This window comes from Pogoniulus pusillus, chromosome 12, assembly GCF_015220805.1.
Source record: "Pogoniulus pusillus isolate bPogPus1 chromosome 12, bPogPus1.pri, whole genome shotgun sequence".
NCBI classification, from domain to species: domain Eukaryota; kingdom Metazoa; phylum Chordata; class Aves; order Piciformes; family Lybiidae; genus Pogoniulus; species Pogoniulus pusillus.
In genome coordinates this window covers 27,263,735-27,284,865 of record NC_087275.1, presented here as the reverse complement: position 1 = coordinate 27,284,865, position 21,131 = coordinate 27,263,735, and the positions used below count along the sequence as shown (strand labels likewise).

The 21,131-nt window shown below is 39.2% G+C and overlaps 1 protein-coding gene across 22 annotated transcripts in view; it reads right to left on the bottom strand.

Annotated features, from left to right (window-relative positions):
• DMD (dystrophin) overlaps positions 1–21,131 on the bottom strand; it is a 1,274,903-nt gene that overhangs the window by 276,450 nt on the left and 977,322 nt on the right. For all 22 annotated transcript variants that reach the window (XM_064151948.1, XM_064151957.1, XM_064151959.1 and 19 more), the window contains 2 exons: positions 18,420–18,631; positions 10,199–10,353 (listed from right to left, as the gene is read on the bottom strand). In XM_064151948.1, the coding sequence (XP_064008018.1) occupies positions 10,199–10,353; positions 18,420–18,631 (367 nt within the window). The remainder of the gene's footprint in view (positions 1–10,198; positions 10,354–18,419; positions 18,632–21,131) is intronic.

Genomic DNA, 21,131 nt, shown 5'->3' with positions numbered 1-21,131 from the left:
TTAATTACAATCATACATTTAAACCTGATCTCTTTATGACAGGTCAATGTGCCCCAGCTTATTCAGAATGACAATCTGATCAGGAACAGTTTATCTTGCTAATTTAAGTAGTCTCAAATATCAAGCAGTGACATTACTCTAGTAAATTTAACCTGACTACTTCATTTAAGGCCAGGTTGGATAATGCCTTTAGCAGAAGATGCTAGTTTGAGAGGCATCCCTGCCCAGGGTGGATGGTTGGAGCAGATGACCTCTAATGTCCTCTCCAACCTAAGCTGTTCTATTACTCTGCAATCTGACACAGTCCAAGTTAAGCACATTATACATGTAGCAAAGTGGTGATGACAGTATAGGAACATGCCATTATGTTTAACAGTCTTTAAGGCTTGCTAAATGTTAGCAACCTGATCTCCTTCTATGACAAGATAACCCGGCTACTGGATGAGGGAAAGGCTGTCAAGCCCATTCCAATGCCAATCACTCTCTCTGGCAAGAACTTCCTCCTAACATCCAGCCTATACATCCCCTGGCACAACTTGTGACTGTGTCCCCTTGTTCTATTGCTGGTTGCCTGGGAGAAGAGGCCAACCCCCACCTGGCTACAGCCTCCCTTCAGACACTTGTAGACAGCAATGAGCTCATCCCCAAGCCTCCTCCTCTCCGGGCTAAACAACCCCAGCTCCCTCAGCCTTTCCCCATAGGGTTTGTGTTCCAGACCCCTCACCAGCTTTGTCGCCCTTCTCTAGACATGTTCCAGTATCTCAACATCTCTCTTGAATTGAGGAGCCCAGAATCTCCTGAGGGTCTTTTTCAACCTGGATGTTTCTGTGATTCTGTGATTACCCCTCCCTAAATCAGACAATGGCCGCAGAAACATACATCTAGTAGGAGAAACCTCCTATAATGACTATATATACATGTATAGAAAGACTGGATTGGTGTGTTCCATCAGAAATGGAAATTAATCTCTCTGCTGGCAATGGACACTCAAGAAGATTTCTGCTTTCATGTGTAAGTATAATTCTTTAATTATTTACTAAGTGTATCATGGACAAAAATCTGTGTGTAAGAAAAATGTATTTGCCTTTATTTTGTTCTTTGAGAATTAATTGAAAGAAAAAATGAAAACTAATGCAAAGAAGTATCGTTTGTTTACTGCAAATTAAGGCCCTATAGAAGAAGCTGTTTAGGAACCAGAAGAAGCTGTTTAGGAACCATAGCAGGGATGCCACAGAGAAGCAACGTAAATATTATTCAACCCTCATCATTAGGCACTTTTCCCAAGGGACTAGCACTGGGTGTTATTCAGTGCATTAATTAACCATTGAGAAAAGGGTGTGAAGAGCAAGAGAGTGAATTTATTTAGATTATTCAAACCAAGGAAGGACTGTGAATATTTCCACATGCAACAAATTCTCAGGAATGTCAGAGCAGAAAGATTAAATATAGGTGTGTGTCCAAAATACCAGGTGGTACAATGAAGATTTAAACTCAGTATCACTGCTGGGTTCTGACCTATCTGTAGCCTTGAAGGAATTTAATATTTAAAATGAAGGCCAACACCTTAATGAAGATGTCAATGCATAGTAACACTTGAAAAATTACTGTTAAAAAGAAGGGGAAAAAAAAGTATTATCTTCATCTTTAACTCACTGTCCTGATGCTAACTTGGATATGTTGTTTCAACCAGCACAAAGAGTAGTATCAGACATAAAATGAATAAAGCAGTGACATGATGTGAAAACCAATTTAGTCACAGCAAAATTTAATACATGTGTTCCATGCTTCTACTTTTATTTTCCCCAGTATGAAAGAAAGTAACAGTGACAAGCGTCCACAGCTCCAAGGGGTCAGCACAGTACAAAATCTGTCACTGAAGACACATCTGAGCTATGGTTCATCTTATTTGAACAAGTCTATTCTGCTGGTGCTCCCACAGGAAAAAAGAGAGAGGACAGCCCTGAAGAGTTGTTTCATTTCCTTTAGAGTAAAATCACACTGCACAACTTACTGGTTGACTACCAGAAAAAGAGATCTACTCTCTTGGAATCAATAAAGGTATATGAAGCATAGTAAAGTAACAGACATGATGAGCAATTAATTAATGTAGCTGAGGTATAAACCTCAGATATACTGTAAGCACCAGGAACTCACTGAAAATTCAGAACTGCTTACCATTTCTGATACTGAACAGCAGCATCTCTTTCAGATTTTAAAAGCAAAATATGATCTAAAATCAGCATAAACAGGTTGTGTTGTGGGGTACAAAAATGAATCCAAGTTGGATTAAAAAAAAAAAGGCAAACAAAACAACCACTAAGAATCAACTTTAACTTGACATGGATTAAAAAAAATAAGAAAGCATTGGAATAATAGGTATGAAAACAAGAAAAACAAAATAAGGAAAGTAAGATACTATTAAGATAAAATGCAGAAAGTAGGAAATGGGCATTGCAAGCTTGGTACTTCAGGCAATTTCAAGAAATTTGTTTTTACCTTATAGTGTGCCAACTGAACAAAGGAAGAGTCAAAAATGTGTAGCACATTTTAAACAGGTAAAAGAATACCTTTTTCCCCCCTTTCACTTCTTTACCAATAAAAAAAAATCACAGAATGTTAGAGGTTGAAAGGGACCTCCAAAGATCATTGAGTCCAACTCCCCTGCCAAGCAGGATCCCCTAGGGTAGTCCACACAGCAATACATCCAGGCAGGTTTTGAAAATCTCCAGAGCACGAGACTCCACAACCTGGGGAGCCTGTTCCAATGCTCTGTCACCCTCACTGTAAAGTTTCTTCTCATGTTGAGGTGAAACCTTCTATGTTCAAGTTTGTACCCCTTGCTCCTTGTCTCACTGCTGTTGACCACCGAAAAGAGATTAGCCTCATCCACTTGATGCCCATCCTCCAGATATTTATACACATTGATGAGATCTCCTCAATGTGCATGGACCATTGCCACAAGGCACCATTATGCTTAAGCAGATATGCATCAGATACATAAGTGATTATGTATCCTGTACAAAGGAAGGATCTGCATATATGCCAGCTGGAGTGATAATTCCGAGAGCTATTATTTCTTATCATTTGCAAGAGATAATATTTCTTACAGTTTGCTGTAAGGAGAAGTGTGATGCTTCAGAGCTGGGGAATAGCTCTACAGGGAATGTACACAGTAGAGTTAAATCTGATGTACTGGGCAAGATGTCATTGACACTGGATGCTGAAAGACATGGACATACTGATCTTTTCCTTTTCAGAAATTCCTTGCTTACTTACTCTCTCCCCTTCTGTGTACCTCTATGACACACAGTTTAAAAGCTCTGTCCCCATGATTTACCAGTTCTCTCACACCTTTCCTAAATGTTTTCTCAACACCCCTACTTCAGGACATGCAAGAACATTACCTTGCTAATTCTGTTGCTTTGCCCATCTGCTCTCAAGTATTGCCACTTCCCCTTTCTCTGCCTTGGTGAGGACCATTTGCCTCTGGTGCCACGGATCTCCATCCAGAATGATAATGACTCATCATTTGTCAACTTCTTTGTGAGTTCACATATAAACAGTGCCTCGTTGAAATGTCATTCATAGTTGAAATACAGCCACACAACAAAAGGCGAGCAGCACTGTTGTCAAACTACAGTAACTTCCACAGAGAGACTTAAAATTTAATAGGCAGACTGAATTATCTCCTCAGTTTCAAGCATGATTGCCAAACCAGGTAGGGGGAAGTTTACACTGCCTGCACAGCAGCTGATGAGAAGCTAAATAATCATGAAGCACCAAAGCTTGCAATAGCAAGGAAATGCTGTAAAAGAAAATAAATTAAAAATCTATAGAAAACACTGGGGAAACAAAACAAGGCTGTCACAAGAATAACAATGCAAACTAAAAATGACAGCTACGGTCGAATTCCTTTTTGTTGGCACTCTGCTAGCCCATCAGCTTTATTAATCTGTTCAGTTGTTTGTTTTAAAGGACACAAAGCCTGACAAGAGGTCTATTGAGGGGAAAGGTAAGACATTCATTCGTTGCAATAAGCTTTGGATGAAAGCAGTAATCAGTGTGCTAGAGTTTGTTAATTTATCTGCACACTAATAGGAAATAGATTTTAGGTTGGACTTTCAGGGCATTAGATTCTGTTCGAAAAGAGACTAAAATTCTAATTACTCCAGAAAAACTCACCTTTAAGGAAAAGAACAACACATTTGTCTTAATCTTCTAACAGAGGAAGAACAAAAAAAATACATTTCTGTTCTTCCTCCCACACAAATCAATCTTACTTATGTCTTACTTAGTACTTTGCTCTCCCTGCACCTCCTCTGGATGCAAGACTGACATTCCTCAAAAAGAGCATTTCCTTGGAATGCCCCCTCCAAGCAGCAGAGCCCCAGCTCCCTCAGGCTCCCCTCATAAGGAAGACACTCCACTCCCTTCACCATTTTTGTGGCTCTACTGAAAACATTAGCTATAGAGTCAACAACCAACACCACTAAACTGTCAATCAGTTGAATTCATGGTATGGAAGTAAGCCACTTGTGGAACTGACAGGTTGCAAAAAGTCACAGTTAATTTCAGAGCAAGAAAACTTTTCTCTGTGAGGTCATTTGTGTTTGTCCGTTTGACTCAGACCTGTAGGTGATCTATTGCCTTTCTGGAAGTGATAAAGGTGCCTGCAGAAGTAGCTATTAAAGTGGTGGAACATTAAGTTTATCCACACTGCTTTTCAGAGTTTTAAGAAATATACCATTGAAGATACAAAGATCCATAGATCCTTTTAGTAAAGTATAGTATTATTCATGCCATCCTCTCCTGAAATAACTCAGTAATTGCATATTTTTTTCATTTTAATCCTAAAAGAATTACTCAAAAATCACAAGAATATGTTCACAATGATGGAAAGGATTTATCACTTCATATTCTGGGTAACACTGTTTTTCCAGCCCATCCTAATAGCATTTCTAAAGCTCTGCACATCAAAGATTATCCTCTCACATAGTAAACTGCAGGTATTCAGTGTCCTAACATGAATTCTTATCTTGGATTTGTGTGTTGGTGTCATTACTGCACAAGAAGTACAGTCAAGTGAGTGGAGAAGAAAGGTGGAAACTAGAATATAAGCATCTAAGATTACTTTCATGACTTCCTATTTCTAGGAGCTCTGTCTGCCATTTTTATGTATGTGTTTTGATTTTTTAACTCCATGTGGCCAAAAGTTCGTAATTCTTAAGGACATTAAGAGTTAAAAACAACACAGCAACACAATATTGTTCTTCACAACAATACTGAGATTCTGTTTCATACACAAATACTTGTTTGAGAGTGTAAGCAGTTAGTAGAATGTGTTCTACATTCTCTAATTATTTCCCTTTGTGTAATACTTTCCATGACTGTGCAAAGAATCTATTGTTATTGAAAAATATGGTCTGTGGCAAGATACCTAAAATAGTTCCTACTCATACCATTACAAACCTAGAAGATGGTAATGTTCTTCTAAATAGAACATTCTTTCCTTTCTTACTTCAGTAGTCTAAGCCTAAATGAGCAAATCATAGAATCATAGAATCATAGAATCAACCAGGTTGGAAGAGACCTCCAAGATCATCCAGGCCAACCTAGCACCCAGCCCTATCCAATCAACCAGACCATGGCACTAAGTGCCTCATCCAGGCTTTTCTTGAACACCCCCAGGGACGGTGCCTCCACCACCTCCCTGGGCAGCCCATTCCAATGCCAATCACTCTCTCTGTCAAGAACTTCCTCCTAACATCCAGCCTATACCTCCCCTGGCACAACTTGAGACTGTGTCCCCTTGTTCTATTGCTGGTTACCTGGGAGAAGAGGCCACCCCCCACCTGGCTACAATGCCCCTTCAGGTAGTTGTAGACAGTAATAAGATCACCCCTGAGCCTCCTCTTCTCCAGGCTAAACAGGCCCAGCTCCCTCAACCTCTCCTCATAGGATTCGCTCGCAGAAAGGTGTTGCTACCAGACGTAAACCAACTACGAATCTTTGGTAAGACTAAACACACTTTACCCTGCTGACTGTTGCTGGTGTGTAAATGTGTTTTTTCTCACCCAGAAAGCAATTCAACAAATGTGATTGATTCCACAAGTTCAATAAAGCAAAGTATTAGAATAGGTACAATATATTAAGAAAACTTATCTCCAGCAAAATGGACAAGCTCTTTCCATGTGGGCAATAAAATGATACCTACAAGGCCACAACTTGAGTACTGTGTCCAGTTCTGGGCCCCTCAATTCAAGAGAGATGTTGAGGTGCTGGAACGTGTCCAGAGAAAGGCAACAAAGCTGGTGAAGGGCCTGGAACACAAACCCTATGAAGAGAGGCTGAGGGAGCTGGGGTTGTTTAGCCTGGAGAAGAGGAGGCTCAGGGGTGACCTCATTGCTGTCTACAACTACCTGAAGGGAGGCTGTAGCCAGGTGGGGTTGGTCTCTTCTCCCAGGCAACCAGCAACAGAACAAGGGGACACAGTCTCAAGCTGTGCCAGGGGAAGTATAGGCTGGATGTTAGGAGGAAGTTCTTGCCAGAGAGAGTGATTGGCATTGGAATGGGCTGCCCAGGGAGGTGGTGGAGTCGCCATCCCTGGAGGTGTTCAAGAAAAGCCTGGCTGAGGCACTTAGTGCCATGGTCTAGTGGACTGGCTAGGGCTGGGTGCTAGGTTGGCCTGGATGATCTTGGAGGTCTCTTCCAACTTGGTTGATTCTATGATTATGAAAAAAGTTTATATTCTTACAAGTGTATTTTCATAAGAAGCAACCACCAATAAAGGAATGTTTGCTGCTCAAAGACAAAAGCTTATGACTTTTTTCACACTTAGAATTACTGTTATGAACTTACATAAGAAACAGGTATGCAGCATACTTTTGTAGTGTTTACATCCTTACTTTGCTTAGCCTTTTCCATTTCATAGTGTTCAACTTACATGCAAAATAAAGGTGCTTATACAACTGCTCGCATCAGAGAATTCATGTCACTCTTGGATAAATACAGGAGCTGGCAGCTCCTTCTAAATAGGTTGTCTAGAGCACAAGTCCTTGCTACACCATCTCTAACTCCCAGCAACTTAAACAAATAACAAAATAAATAGTCATATATTGACTCAATTTTTGGCTCTCCAGCTTTAAGATGGACAGGGACCTGCTGGAGAGAGTCCAACGGAGAGCCACAAGATGACTGGGGGACTTGAACATCACCCCTATGAAGAGAGACTAAGAGTCTGGGGCTGTTTAGACATGAGAAGACTGAGAGCAGATCTCATCAATATGTAAAACTATCTGAGGGGTGGGTGTCAAGTGTACAGGGCCAATCTCTTTTCAGTGGTCAGCAGTAATAACACAAGGAGCAAGGGGTATAAACTTGAACACATAAGGTTTCACCTCAACATGAGAAGAAACTTCTTTACAGTTCAGGGTGACAGAGCACTGGAACAGGCTGCCCAGGGGGTTGTGGACCTTCCTTCCCTGGAGACTTTCAAAACCTCCCTGCATGCATTCCTGTGAAGACCATCCTAGGTGATCCTGCTTTGTGCAGGGGAGTTGGACTCAATGATCTCTGGAGGTCCCTTCTAACACCTAACATTCTGTGACTCTGCTATTATTCACTCCCCAAACCTTCTAAAGGGGAAAAAAAGTTACTTTTCATGTTTTGACTGGTGTGTGTGCTCTGTATCTTGTCTCAAGAGCCAAAAAGAAAGCATCTTGAACAGTGAAAACCCTGAACACCAGCTGTGCAGGCCGAATTCCCTTGACCTCGAGCACGGTAACTGGTGGGAGATGCAAATGTTTTAAGATATCTCTCAGGCAGTGATGGGTCAGAGTCCTAATCAATTCTCAGTGTATGTTACAGAATTCTTGTTCAAATATATGCTCCACTTCAGAAAGATCTAAATCCCTTCTTACCTTAATATTTAAATTAGTGAAATTTAAACACATTTGGTGGATTCCCAGGAAAGGAATAACTTGAAATAAGTGTTTAGGTTTTATATGATAATTCACATAAGAGTGCCCACAAACAAAGGGACTACCACAACAAATACTTTTATATATAGTAAGTTTCTAATAGTTGCCTTCTTCACTGTATTTTTTTGCTCTTGAGAACACTTTAGGGCATCTGTTAGATTTATTTTTGTTAATAAAAGCAACAGAGATTTCTTTCTCCTTAATTGCCTCAATAATACAGTTACTTTCTGGAATGTCAACACTTCTAAAGAGGAGAGGAGATCTGTTTACGAATTGCTCTGGCTTTTGCCTAAGTGATCAGCTCATGGACTTTTCAGGGTATTTTTGCAGTATCAATACCAAAACGAAAAAGTGGCAAGTGAAAAAAAGTGAAGCAAGCATCAAGCACTCACCAATTCGGCTGCTAAAGGAGTGAGAATGTTATTGGTTATAGTTCAGTGTAATAAAACAAAACAGTAAGGCAAAGGGTAAACACACAGCAATCAGCTACAAATCTACTTAAGCAAAACAAAACACAAGCTGGCAGATGTTGCCTTAATGACTGAAATACTTGCTCTGGCTAAACTATTACTAACAGGCAAAGTGGAATTTTATTGCTCCTTGCCTTGCCTGCTGTTTTACTAATCTGGTTGATGGAAAAGAGGTTTCACATTTTTCACACTGACACACATTTCTGATAATAAATGCAGGTTAGAGTAAACCCAGTTGAAAACAATGTAATGCAGTCTTAATTTTTCTTTTTCTTTAAAATAAAATACCCAGAAAAGAATTTGTCCATTTTCTTTTTAAAATTAAAATACCCAGAAAATAATCTGGCTATTTCAAGTAATGGGAAAATAGAAACCAATTTTCCATTGGGAAAAGAAATCAAAGCCTTTAGCACAACATTTCCACTTGGCACTCAAGATATGTCTAAACATTGATGGATGCTGGAGAAATGGTTGAGATCTTTATTTGGAATATAGATTTATATCAAAGTGTTTTGGAATATATCTTTTTTTGGTAGTGCAGAGGGGTTGTGGAGTCTCCCTCTCTGGAGATAGTCAGTACCCACCTAGACATGTTCCTGTGTGATCTGGTCTAGGTGATCTTGCTCTGGCAGAGGGGTTGGACTGGATGATCTCTCAAGGTCCTTTCCTGCCCCTGACATTCTGTGATTCTGGGTATATGTTTCTACATCACTGTGAAGTCACTGAGTTACCAGAGCACTACATACTCATGGTCTAGATTGAAAAGAACACTCATGGATGTATCTGAAATCACTGTATATGTGTCTTAATGAAGCTGAAGTGACTCATTCTTATGAACACCGATTTCATTAAAGAAATGAGTAAAATATGGGAGTAAGTTCCTGTGGACATCATTTAATTTAGGTAAGGACGCAAGATGATTTCCTGAATTTATTGTATATTTAACCAAACTGACCTTTCTGGTGTTATGAGACTTAATTAAAATTATGTTAAAATCTAATTCAGATCCAGTTAGGAGACACAAAATTTAATCCAAGATAGTGATTAAAGTGACTTTGATTTAATTTTTATATATTTCATCTAACGTGCAATGATTTAAAACTCTTTTACCACTATAAGGAAAGTAATTTTCATTCTGCAGCGTGTTCTGATCTTACAGATTGTGAACTGGATGATTCACAATTTGGTGGCAAGCTGCAAAGATCATTTTAAGTAAGGAATTGGTATCTAAACCAAAAACTACAAGACTGTAAAATGTAATCAAGAAAGTGATCAAGCATGTGATAAAAACTTTCTTGACTAGAGATTTGCTTCAAAGGTATAAAATTACATTTCTACTTCCAGCCTGTTTCAACAGAATGCGTCTGTCATTTTCAGATTCAGTGTATGACTCAAAATCACTACTGTGATTGTGATGTGGAGATGGTACACAGAAATAGGGAACATTTCAGTTTAAATATTTAAAATATATAGCCTATCAACTGAAGTTAGTTGGCAGCTGGTCACAGCAGTAGAAAATTGTCAGGAAGCAGAATTTTACTTGAGAGAATTAAAAGACATTTCAAAGACATCTTAAAGAAAGAAAAAAAGAAGCAACCCACAACAGTAGAGTCAATCATCATTCTCCCCTTTCTCACGACAGTCATGTCATTTTCAAATGTTACCTCCTTCTACAATCTCCATCCAAAGCTGGACAATGAATATCAATGAAGTTTAACAACAAATCTAACAGCTGAATTTATATCGTACCTCTTAGTAACGGCAGCCCAAGTTGCATTAATGTTATCTGTCATCAGTTCTACTTTTCTGGTGTCATCTGCTGAATAATCGCGGAGCAGCTTAAGTGCCATGTCATTTGCCACGTCTACATTTATTTGCCATTGTCGTATTTCCTTTGAAAATTGCTGAAGTAAAACAAGAGAAAGAAAAAGAATAAGCCTCAGATCACCATAAAATTATTATTCACATTATGCGACTATTACAGAAGGAGATGAACAACTTAAACTATCACTATTGGGGGGAAAAAAAAAAAAAGACAAAGAACTTCCTCAGATTTACTGGCAACTAAGGTCAAAGTCTTCCTAAATGTTTCAGTTCTTTGGGTCATAAGACATAGGACTACTCCTAATCTCCAAGAAGACCAAGCAACTGAATCCTAAATGCCAGATCACAGAATCCTAGAATCAACCAGGTTGGAAGAGACCTCCAAGATCATCCAGTCCAACCTAGCACCCAGCCCTAGCCAGTCAACTAGTCCATGGCACTAAGCGCCTCATCCAGTCTTTTCTTGAACACCTCCAGGGACGGTGCCTCCAGCCCAAATTGATAAATACTGATTAGAATGTTGATTATTCTTTCCTGAGACACAAATAGATGGATGTATTATTATGCATTATGCAAACCGTCGCTATTTTTGATGCTGAATTAGACTGAGATGGAAAGCACAGGGAAATTATATGTGCTGTATACTTGCATGCTTTTATTTTCCCCCATTTTTTTTAATACAGTGAAATAATATTGAGATGCAGACAATTAATACCTATGCTTTCATTTATTTTAGAGAATCGTTTATGTAATTAGTGCCATCTACTGGAACAGCATTAAATCTGCAATACGGCAAAATATTACTGGTAATCCTATCAATATGATGATAACTGATACTTCTTAGTACTAAAAAACTGCTCTCTATGTCTTTCTCTGTTTCTTTCACCCTCCCTCCCTCCCTTTCATTCCCTTCCCTCCCTTTCCATTCCACTTTCTCCTTTTCCTCTTCTCTCTTCTTTTTCCCTCTCCACCTGGAGCAGCTGTCTCACTAGAGAAGCAATCCAGGAAATCTGGAAAACTCATTCTGCCAGCCAGCAGCTCCCACGTCTCTTTCTTAGTCTTTTCTCAGAGTAAGTTTCCACAGAGATGCATTGTACTTGTATATTTAATCCATAATGTGTAACAAGAAAATGAAAGAGCAAAGATTAATCGATGGTTTACTTGTACTTTTGCACTAAGCAAAGACTTCAACTAGCTAATCAAAGGGGCCATGCAAGTAGAAAAGGAGTGTGTATTTGTAAACAGAACTTGGCAAGTTATATGCAAACATTAGAAGCTGTCAATAAAAAATAAAGATTAAACCTTCATTGCTGAGCTTTAATACACAAATTAGGATAAGTCTGCAAGAAAAAAAAAAAAACACAAAGATTTTTTTCCCCCCAGCTCATTCTCCTGAAGAGGTGTTCCTTTTGAATTCTTCTTTTGACTCAGATAAAGAATTTTCCATGCAAAACTGAACTTATATAAGTAATCCTCGATTAAAAAGTCTAAATACTAAGTAAAAAAAAAATATATATTTTAAAAAATATTCGGTGCACTCATGCTTTTATCTCAGAAACGGGGCTGAAATGTACTTGATCTTTGAATAGAGTCAAGGTTAAAAACCTGCTTCAACATTCCTAGGTCCTTTCTACAATTCAAAACTGAAAGCATGCGTTTCCTCCCTTTGCTTTGTTATTTCTCCAGGAGAGGGCAGATCACCCAATTACTATGCAACAGATAATCCCAGGTACTAAAGCAGCAACCTTTTGTTTTGAACAAAAGACCCTATTTGTACCATTACACATTAGGAGGATGCTAACTGAACCTCCTGGGTTAAGTATAGTTAGTGCAAGTGAGAGAGGGAGAAGGTATGTGTGTATGATAAATTGTGCAACATCACTACTATTTCTTTGCAGAATAGATAAGCAGATAGTTGTTTTGGAAGTAGCCCACCAATTGAGTTCCTTTCCTGCCAAAATTATATGCAACACATATATTAATGTTAATATTGACACAGCTATCATAAAATACAGGAAAAAAAAAACAGAAATAAATGCATCCTATAGTAATTGTAATTTCAGGTTTTGCAGATGTTTATATCAAATATCTATTCTACATATAGGTCTATCCACCTTTATTATACTCTATCCTGCTCTTTGTTTAAAATCAGACATGCATACAGCTACTTTCTTCCCAGCCAAAGCAGACAGGCTGTTCACTGTGCATTACAAGAAAAGTTACCATAACATTTTGTCTGTATCATAAATTAATAGGCCTGTAAACTTCACTTTGAAAAGAAGTTCTTTCTGCTCAGTCCCCTGTGAGTATAAATGACCTTATAAAACCTTCCAATCCAGGTTTTACAATAAAACTATGGAAAGATCCATTACAAGGTTATTTCCAAAAGCGTTGTTCTCACCATTAACTTCAGCATTAATCCATTAACTCCCTGACACTGCAGCACTCACTCATCACTCAGAAATAAGAATGATGAATTTAGAGAGCTTTCCCGACAGAAATAATTTCTATTTTCTACTTTACAGGAAATTCAACAGCATTGTTGATTGTATGCCTTAACTTTGCAGTAGAATCAAGCAGTGTGATAAATTGTCTGCCCTACTGCCTCCTTTTACACAACTGTAATGAACATTTTTTTAGTTAAATTCTTGATATTAGGTTTTTTCCTCTTTTCCTTGGATATTTCTAGGTTTCATTTATCGAATCATAGAATGGTTTAGGTTGGAAGGGACCTTAAGGATCATCCAGTTCCAACTCCCCACCATAGGCAGGGACACCTCTGACTTGAACAGGTCACTCAAGGCATCATCCAACCTGGCCTTGAACACCTCCAGGGAGGGAGCAGCCACAACCTCCCTGGGCAACCTGTTCCAGTGTCTCACCACCCTCACTGTAAAGAACTTTTAGGTACTTAAGAATCTTTTTTAGAGGAAAAAGCTTCATTAGATTAACTTCATTTTGACATTCTATTTGTTTTGCCTGTGTCAACACTGGAATTTGCTGAGTATATTAAAAGGCTTGAAGAATTACAGCTGTGCATTTGTCATGTTACTTAGGTATAAATTTATTCTTAATTTTTAATTAGAAGACACCAGTTGATGTTATGAGGAAGAAAGTCTGTGTAATTAAGGAGCCTTGATTAAAAGCAAGTAAGAAAATTACAGCTGGGCTTTTTTTAAATTTCCTTCTCCCCCTCCTTTCCCCCTCTCCCCCCAGGATTGCCCAGTGGACCACAATAAATTAGGCATAGATGTTCAAATATAGCAATATGTATGTACAGCATCATCCAATTATAAGCATGTAAATTCCCACACTGAGCAGATTCATATAACACAAGTCTAGAAAATCAAGCTGTTGGTCTGTCCTTTCTCTGTGAATCTATAGCATGTCTATATATTTAAAGGGGAAAAAAAATCAAAGAATTCTTGTTTAGTGTTTGCATCACAGTCAGTAACATTAACTTGACTGCTAATTGTTCTACTAAAATCAAAGCAGCACATTGTCAGCCCTGGAATAACAAAAATCCCCAAAGTGCTGAGACTGTACTTTATCCTGTACTGATACACAGGGAGTGACAAGAGATTTCTTAGTAAGCACACTGCAAGAAGTTGAAGGCAAGCATGAGTGCCTCAGTCTTATCCACAAATCCAGAGCATAAATTTTACCCCTCTGGCCTTATGAGTCCCAACAAAGCAGGAGATGCAGTAAGGCTGCTATTTAACTGCCTATTTAGATGAACAAGAAATAGGTGCTCAGTGGTGGAAGGAAACTCTGTCTCCATCTTCTCTTTAGCCACGTGAGCTACACTGCTACAGCGGGAGAAAAATGCCTCCCTAACTGTTAACAAAACAAGGAGCCATGGATTGAATGTGCAATAGTAGCAGTCTTCTGTTTGTGCTTTTTCTGTGTACTATTGTTGTTTGCTTTTCATCATTATTTCCAATTTTTTAAAATAATATCAGTATCATATTGATAGAGCAGTTTTACACTAAGTTACATTCAGATGACTTGGGGGCAGCTGAAGGAGCTGAAGTGTGACTGCATCCCATATATACACATATAAACTTCAGTATGCTGAATTAATTAACTGCAGTATTTAGAATTTAATTCTCTGACATCAGGCAAACAAAAAGAGAGAGAACAATAATTTAAAAATGCTTTAACCTCCACAAATTAGCCCTGAATTAATTTCTGATTCAAATAACTAATGTTTTAAATTATCACCTATACAACACCTTGTTCCTTTTCTTTTAAACGTCAGAAACAAAGATGATTGGCCAATATGAGCCAGCTACAGAGTTTTGGCTTATTCTGACACTGTAAAAAAATAATCAATGAAAAGAGTGGCACTCCTGAGCTTACCATACACTCACCTGTAAGGATGCACTAACAGAGAAACATCAACACAAGCACTGATTAAAAGTTCACTTAGAGCAGAGGAGAATGCTTGCACCTACTCAGCTGCCTGCAAGCGGCCCTATAGTGTTTTACAAATGAAGAACACTTGGTGATTGCTTTCTCACACCAAGCTGTGTTGAGACACAGAGCTGACAAACTGAATTTAAGACTCGCACTGACCTTGCTCTTTCTCTGAACACAAATGAATACAAATGGCAGCTTTATTTTCATCAGTGTAACAAGCCAAAAGACAGCACACTTACTCTAAATATTCAGAGGACAACATTAAAATATATGTGTTTGGCACAGAAGCTTGGGAAGCATTTGTTTTGAGGAACTGATGTATTTCTAGGGCCTTCAGTTTAGATACTATTATACAGAAGAAATATAAAGCTGGTAAATTCAAATAAGGATCTCCATTTTCCGTAGGATTCATGACCCCTTATCTCAAGCATGAACAAAACATCTGATGCTGTCACATCTGAGAAGCTTTCAGGCAGGATTTGAGACAACAGGAATTACTGGCAGACAAACATAATTCCTATAGGAAGTCTTCTAAAAAAGAAAGAAAAAACAGGGAAAAAAGCTCCATCCCCCAAAAAAGGAGAAACTGAGACACAAAATCCAAACCAAACCAAACAACAACAACAAGAAAAACCCAAACACCAACAACCAACCAAACAAAAAACCAACCAAGCAAACAAAAAGAAGGCAAAACCAAAAGACATTCCCCCCAAGGTTCTCAAACACAGAGGTGAATTTCTTGCAGACTTGAAGGAGAAACAAATGAAAGTAAAGAAGACTGGATCAGTACAGCTTGTTGATCCTCATATCACCACTAGGGCACAGAAAATGAAGATAGGCTAACTGTGACAGAGAAATTGTAATTATAGACTAATGCTTCTTACAACTTGACATGACACATCACACTTAACCCAGACTGGAATGGGAATGGTTGAAAATAGAGAGCCCAAGTACTTCATATATTTTAAAGAAGTAAAGAATCAGGTATCCTTTCAGAAACTCTTCACAGATATAGATACATTCCATGAACAAGTGTACTAATATACTCTCCCTATAACTTATCACAGTATCACCAAGGTTGGAAGAGACCTCACAGATCATCAAGTCCAACCCTTTACCACAGAGCTCAAGGCTAGACCATGGCACCAAGTGCCACGTCCAACCTTGCCTTGAACAGCCCCAGGGACGGCGACTCCACCACCTCCCCAGGCAGCCCATCCCAGTGTCCAATGACTCTCTCAGTGAAGAACTTTCTCCTCACCTCCAGCCTAAATCTCCCCTGGTGCAGCCTGAGGCTGTGTCCTCTTGTTCTGGTGCTGGCCACCTGAGAGAAGAGAGCAACCTCCCCCTGGCCACAACCACCCCTCAGGTAGTTGTAGACAGCAATAAGGTCTCCCCTGAGCCTCCTCTTCTCCAGGCTAACCAATCCCAGCTCCCTCAGCCTCTCCTCGTAGAGCTGTGCTCAAGGCCTCTCTCCAGCCTCCTCGCCCTTCTCTGGACATGCTCAAGCATCTCAATGTCCCTCCTAAACTGGGGGGCCCAGAACTGAACACAGTACTCAAGGTGTGGCCTGACCAGTGCAGAGTACAGGGGCAGAATGACCTCCCTGCTCCTGCTGACCACACCATTCCTGATGCAGGCCAGGATGCCACTGGCTCTCTTGGCCACCTGGGCACACCGTTGGCTCATGTTCAGGCAGGTATTGATCAGCACCCCCACTTGGGGGATGAAGGAGAAGGACATATTCTTACTTCTGCCCTAGGAGAGTGCTGATCTAAAGCTCACTTCATTTTTTCAAGAAGAATACAGTCCCATATACCTCATCTGAGTTTCATATATTCTTGTTTTTAAAAGAAGTGGACATAAAATCAATTTCTAAAACTATATTTCCAATTTATGTAATTTGTGTTCAAGATGTAAGACATTCCAACACAATGACATAAGACTGTGTTTGCACAGAACTGGTTTTTGTTGATTGAGTCTTTGCAGCCTGGGACATTCAATTTGTTGAAGCCTTTTGTTATTGTTGTTGTTGTTGCTTTCTTTTTTTAAACCAAACACTGAGCAGTAGCCAAAATTCTATCTCTGCAGAAAGACAGTGACAAATGGGAGTCCTCTATGCTGAATGACAGCAGTATACATGGTCTATAACCCTTTCTGTTACATTAGTGAGTGATTGCCCTTGTTTACCATAATCTGCCTTTCCCAAGCCCTGACCCTTATGTTATGATCTTAAATGAGAAACCTTAACCATACCTCCACCATAAAACAATGGGTTGATAAATGTTTTTATGCTTTCTATAAGCAAGGAAAAATAAACAGAAAAAAAAATTCCAACAGGTTTTCTGTCTATTTCTAAATATCAGAAAGGCAATGACTAACAGATGATGGAGACAGCTGAAGACGAATCCATGCAGTTATCACAATATCACCAAGGTTGGAAGAGACCTCATAGATCATCAAGTCCAACCCTTTACCACAGAGCTCAAGGCTAGACCATGGCACCAAGTGCCACGTCCAATCCTGCCTTGAACAGCCCCAGGGACGGCGACTCCACCACCTCCCTGGGCAGCCCATTCCAGTGTCCAATGACTCTCTCAGTGAAGAACTTTCTCCTCACCTCAAGCCTAAATTTCCCCTGGCACAGCTTGAGGCTGTGTCATATAGCCTTTCTGTCAGTAAAACCACTTGCAGAGGACACCACCCCACTATTCTTCACAGCAATTGATTATTATTTAGATGTGCAAATAAGACTATTGTAACCAAACAGCTGACTGTGAAGAAACACAGGTTTTTATAAGACATTAAAAAAACAAGTAGGCAAGAGAGCAGAACACAACAGAAAATATTTGTGTAACGATTAACTAACATGTAATGTTTCACCAACCTGGAAGCAGGACTCACTTCAAGAGGCCGATCAAATTGGTTGTTTTCAATTTTGGTCTTCCCTAACCTGAAACTGGGACATTGCTAATCTGAAACAGCTCTTCTCAAAAGCTGTCCAGGAAGAATACCATCAAAGTATGAGTATTCTCGTAACATGAAACTTAAAAATTGATGCAACAATTAGGGCATATTTGCATTTGTAGGCATAGCTCAGCTACATGAGTTACTGAGGTGCACATTTTTAGCACCTAGAACAACGATGTGCTAAAACCACAAGAGCATCCATTCCAGGATTTTGCAGTTAAGAACCCTGCCAGTGCCAGTGTTGACCTCAGTGAGATTATCTTGTTGCAAATACAAAATTCATGATTTTCAATGTACCTCTATATAGTTTAAGGGTTTTGTTATTTTCCCTGTTCTAAACTACTTCCAGACAACTTACAGTTTCAGTATCAGTGCAGACAGACATACCAACACTGTAAGACTTCCCAGTCTGCAATACCAATGCAACTGAGGATGTTGCAGAGAAAATAAGAGAAATACATGTCCTGAAAAGGCAGATACTTCTGCAAAATCAGAAAGCTATTTGTTGTAACTGCTAAGTTAAAACTAATTTAATTTGAGGACTAGGTGGCACATATTTTAGGCTTTATGAGTTAATTTCTTTCTTTCCTTTCTATTTTTTTGGGGTTTTTTTGGGGGGTGGTGAGGGGGATGGGGTGCAAATAAGGGATAAAGATGTTCTCATTGTACTGTGCACTGCCCAGTATTTAGAGGATATTTTCTTTGACAATCTAATTAACTCAAGAAGAAGCATTGTTTTAATTCTGGTATTGACCTTAAGCTCAGTGTTCTGCTTTTTCAGAGCTTCCACGGTGTAAGAAATTTCTTTCCATGAGTCAAGTTTAGTTTTTGCTTGTTCAAGAACCTGCTCAGCTTCTTGTTTAGCTTCCAGCCACTGTGTTGAATCCTTTAGCATCTCATGAAGCTGCTGTCTCCGGCTTTGGAGGTGTCCATGCACTTCGTCCCACTGGCTCTGTATCTTTTCAACTGGTGAAACACAAAAGGAGAAACAAAACCTGAGACACTTTAAGAAAAATGCACTTTTTTTCTTAAGCTGCAGTTACAACTAAGTTTAGTGTAACAAAGGAGAATAGATTGTTCTGGGTCACACAGGATGACACTGTGGGGCTCAGCATATGTTTTGGTGCATATGCAACCAAAAAGGCTGATGTCTCAAAAATTACTAAGAAATATTTGAGGAATTTGAGGAAAAGCAATAGTCTTTCATTCTTACCAACCCAAAACAAGGTTTAACACTTATGAAAACTAAGCTGTGGTAGTTTAAGACTTAAGAAAATTCCAACTGAGAAATCAGCACTTTCCCGAAAGCTCAGTGTAGAATGTAAATAAATTAGAGCATTGGTTGTAAAAAGAATAATAATGATAAAGTCTATATTGTTCATTGGTTTGCTAATTGAGATAAAAGTTGAATGCATAAACAATTTTCAGCTGCTTCACTTTCTGCCTCCTGCATCACTTGCTGCTTAACTCCTCCGCACTGATCACTGCACTAACCTTGGCTGAGTAATGACAACTGCAGCCTTTATGGTTTTCTTACTGGGGAGAGTAGAAGGTGGCTGTTAGCCCCTTCTGGGCTTCATCCCAAGGGGTTTGAGGGTTACTCCTAAATTGTAAATAATTGTAAATACATTTTTGTACATATGCATTGCACTATATGCCTGTAAATTTAGCTTGCTCCAAATACTTCGCTTCCTTAGCTTCTGTGCTGTCTGAGCTGATCTGATGAATTTATTTGGGGGGTAATTTCTCAACACACCACATGAGCTCTTTAGGGACTTCAGTAATAATAAAGATTCATTAAGGCAAATGTTAACAAGACTGCAAAGGCTTAAAAACTTTCTAGCAGGTTCATGTTAATTATAAAATAACAATGAGCCTCATCCAACTCTTTTAGATAAATGTGATTCATAAGAACTTAATAAGCACTAAAACCACTGACAGGAATTGTTAGCTAGCATCCAGCATTAGACTTCTCCATAGAAGCATGAAAACAGCAGAAAACCTAGTCCACCAAGTTTGACCAAAAAAAAAATATCCAATCAAAGAAACCCTTTAAATCCAGGAAGAATAAAATCTGTGCACTGCACGAAGAAATAGGCATTTGATATTATTAAAAAAATATATGTTTCCTGATGTTCTCAATATTTCCTTGCGGGCTGCACCACTACATTAAAAATTCACAGGGAGGCCTTCAAGGAGAGAACTGAGATTCCTATCATTGAGGGGTAGTTGCATCTCTCACTGCAGGATTGATTCCAGAGTGATGCAGACTAAAGGGATAAGAAATATGTCAGCATGGAAAGGAGACTTCTACCTATCAGTGCTCTTCCTTCTTCCAGAAGAAGGGATAAAAATCTTTCTATGGACTCAGCTGAGGTTTAGAGAAAAGAAGAAAACCTTTCAGCATCCCCTGCTCAAGCCTAGGGAGAAAAACTGTGAATAAACACATAGCATCATGTTCAAATCAAAGGAAATGCAAGAAGAACTGAAGAAGCAGAACTGGAAAATACAAAGCACAATCAGAGCAAAGCAGGGATAGCCTAAGGCCCAAACTCTTAAATTTAATCTGAAGCAAATCTAACCCTTCATATAAGAAAGTTGTACACAAAGGTCACAAAGTAGCAATTCATTTCTGTGCCTTCTGCTAGATGAGGGTTTCTGATGTAAGCTTTAGGGTGTACATAAAAACAAATTTAAAGAAATAGAAAAAGATTGTGGGCTACAGGAAGAGTGAATAACAGAAATGTTCTGCAGCTCTCCGAGTAAAATCTCTGTACTATGGCTAGAGCCTGTAGGTGAAGCGTTAAGCCACAGGTCTAGGGGACAAAGACTGCCCAAACACTTTCCATAGTGTTGCTGGCAGGGAGGGAATAGCCAACACCTATCTCTTGCAAATAGTTCCTTGAGCTTCTTCCCTCTTAGCCTGAGACATTCAGTGTGCTATCTTTTGATTCCTGGCAACCTGGAGATTTTGGTGCATAGCTGACAAAACTTTAATAGCTTATGTCAGCTGTCAATGTGAATGAAAACCCAACAAACCAACCAGAAACCATACTTAGTTTTCTTTTATTCCACGTTTGTGTGTTGGTGTGGGGTTGGGTTTTCTTGGGAGGGAGTGAGGTGATAAAGAGAAAAATCCAAATTCTGTTGCAGTTTTCAGAAGAAAAAATGAATCTGCAACTCTATCACTTTTTCATAATACCTGCTTTTAATGAGAAATGTTATGTCTCTTATCAACAAAAATAAAAACATCTACAGATGGATTAGTTCCATAGTCTCTTATGAGGCTCGTGTCTAAGTGCATCATACTAGCAATCCTCTAGGGACTGTGCTTTTCTCAGGGGGACTGAGTTTTTCAGCACATACCACTCATAGAAACATTGAAGTCCCTTCCAACCTAAACCATTCTAAGACCATCCAGTTCCAACCCCCTGCCATAGACAGGGACACCTCCCACTAGAGCAGG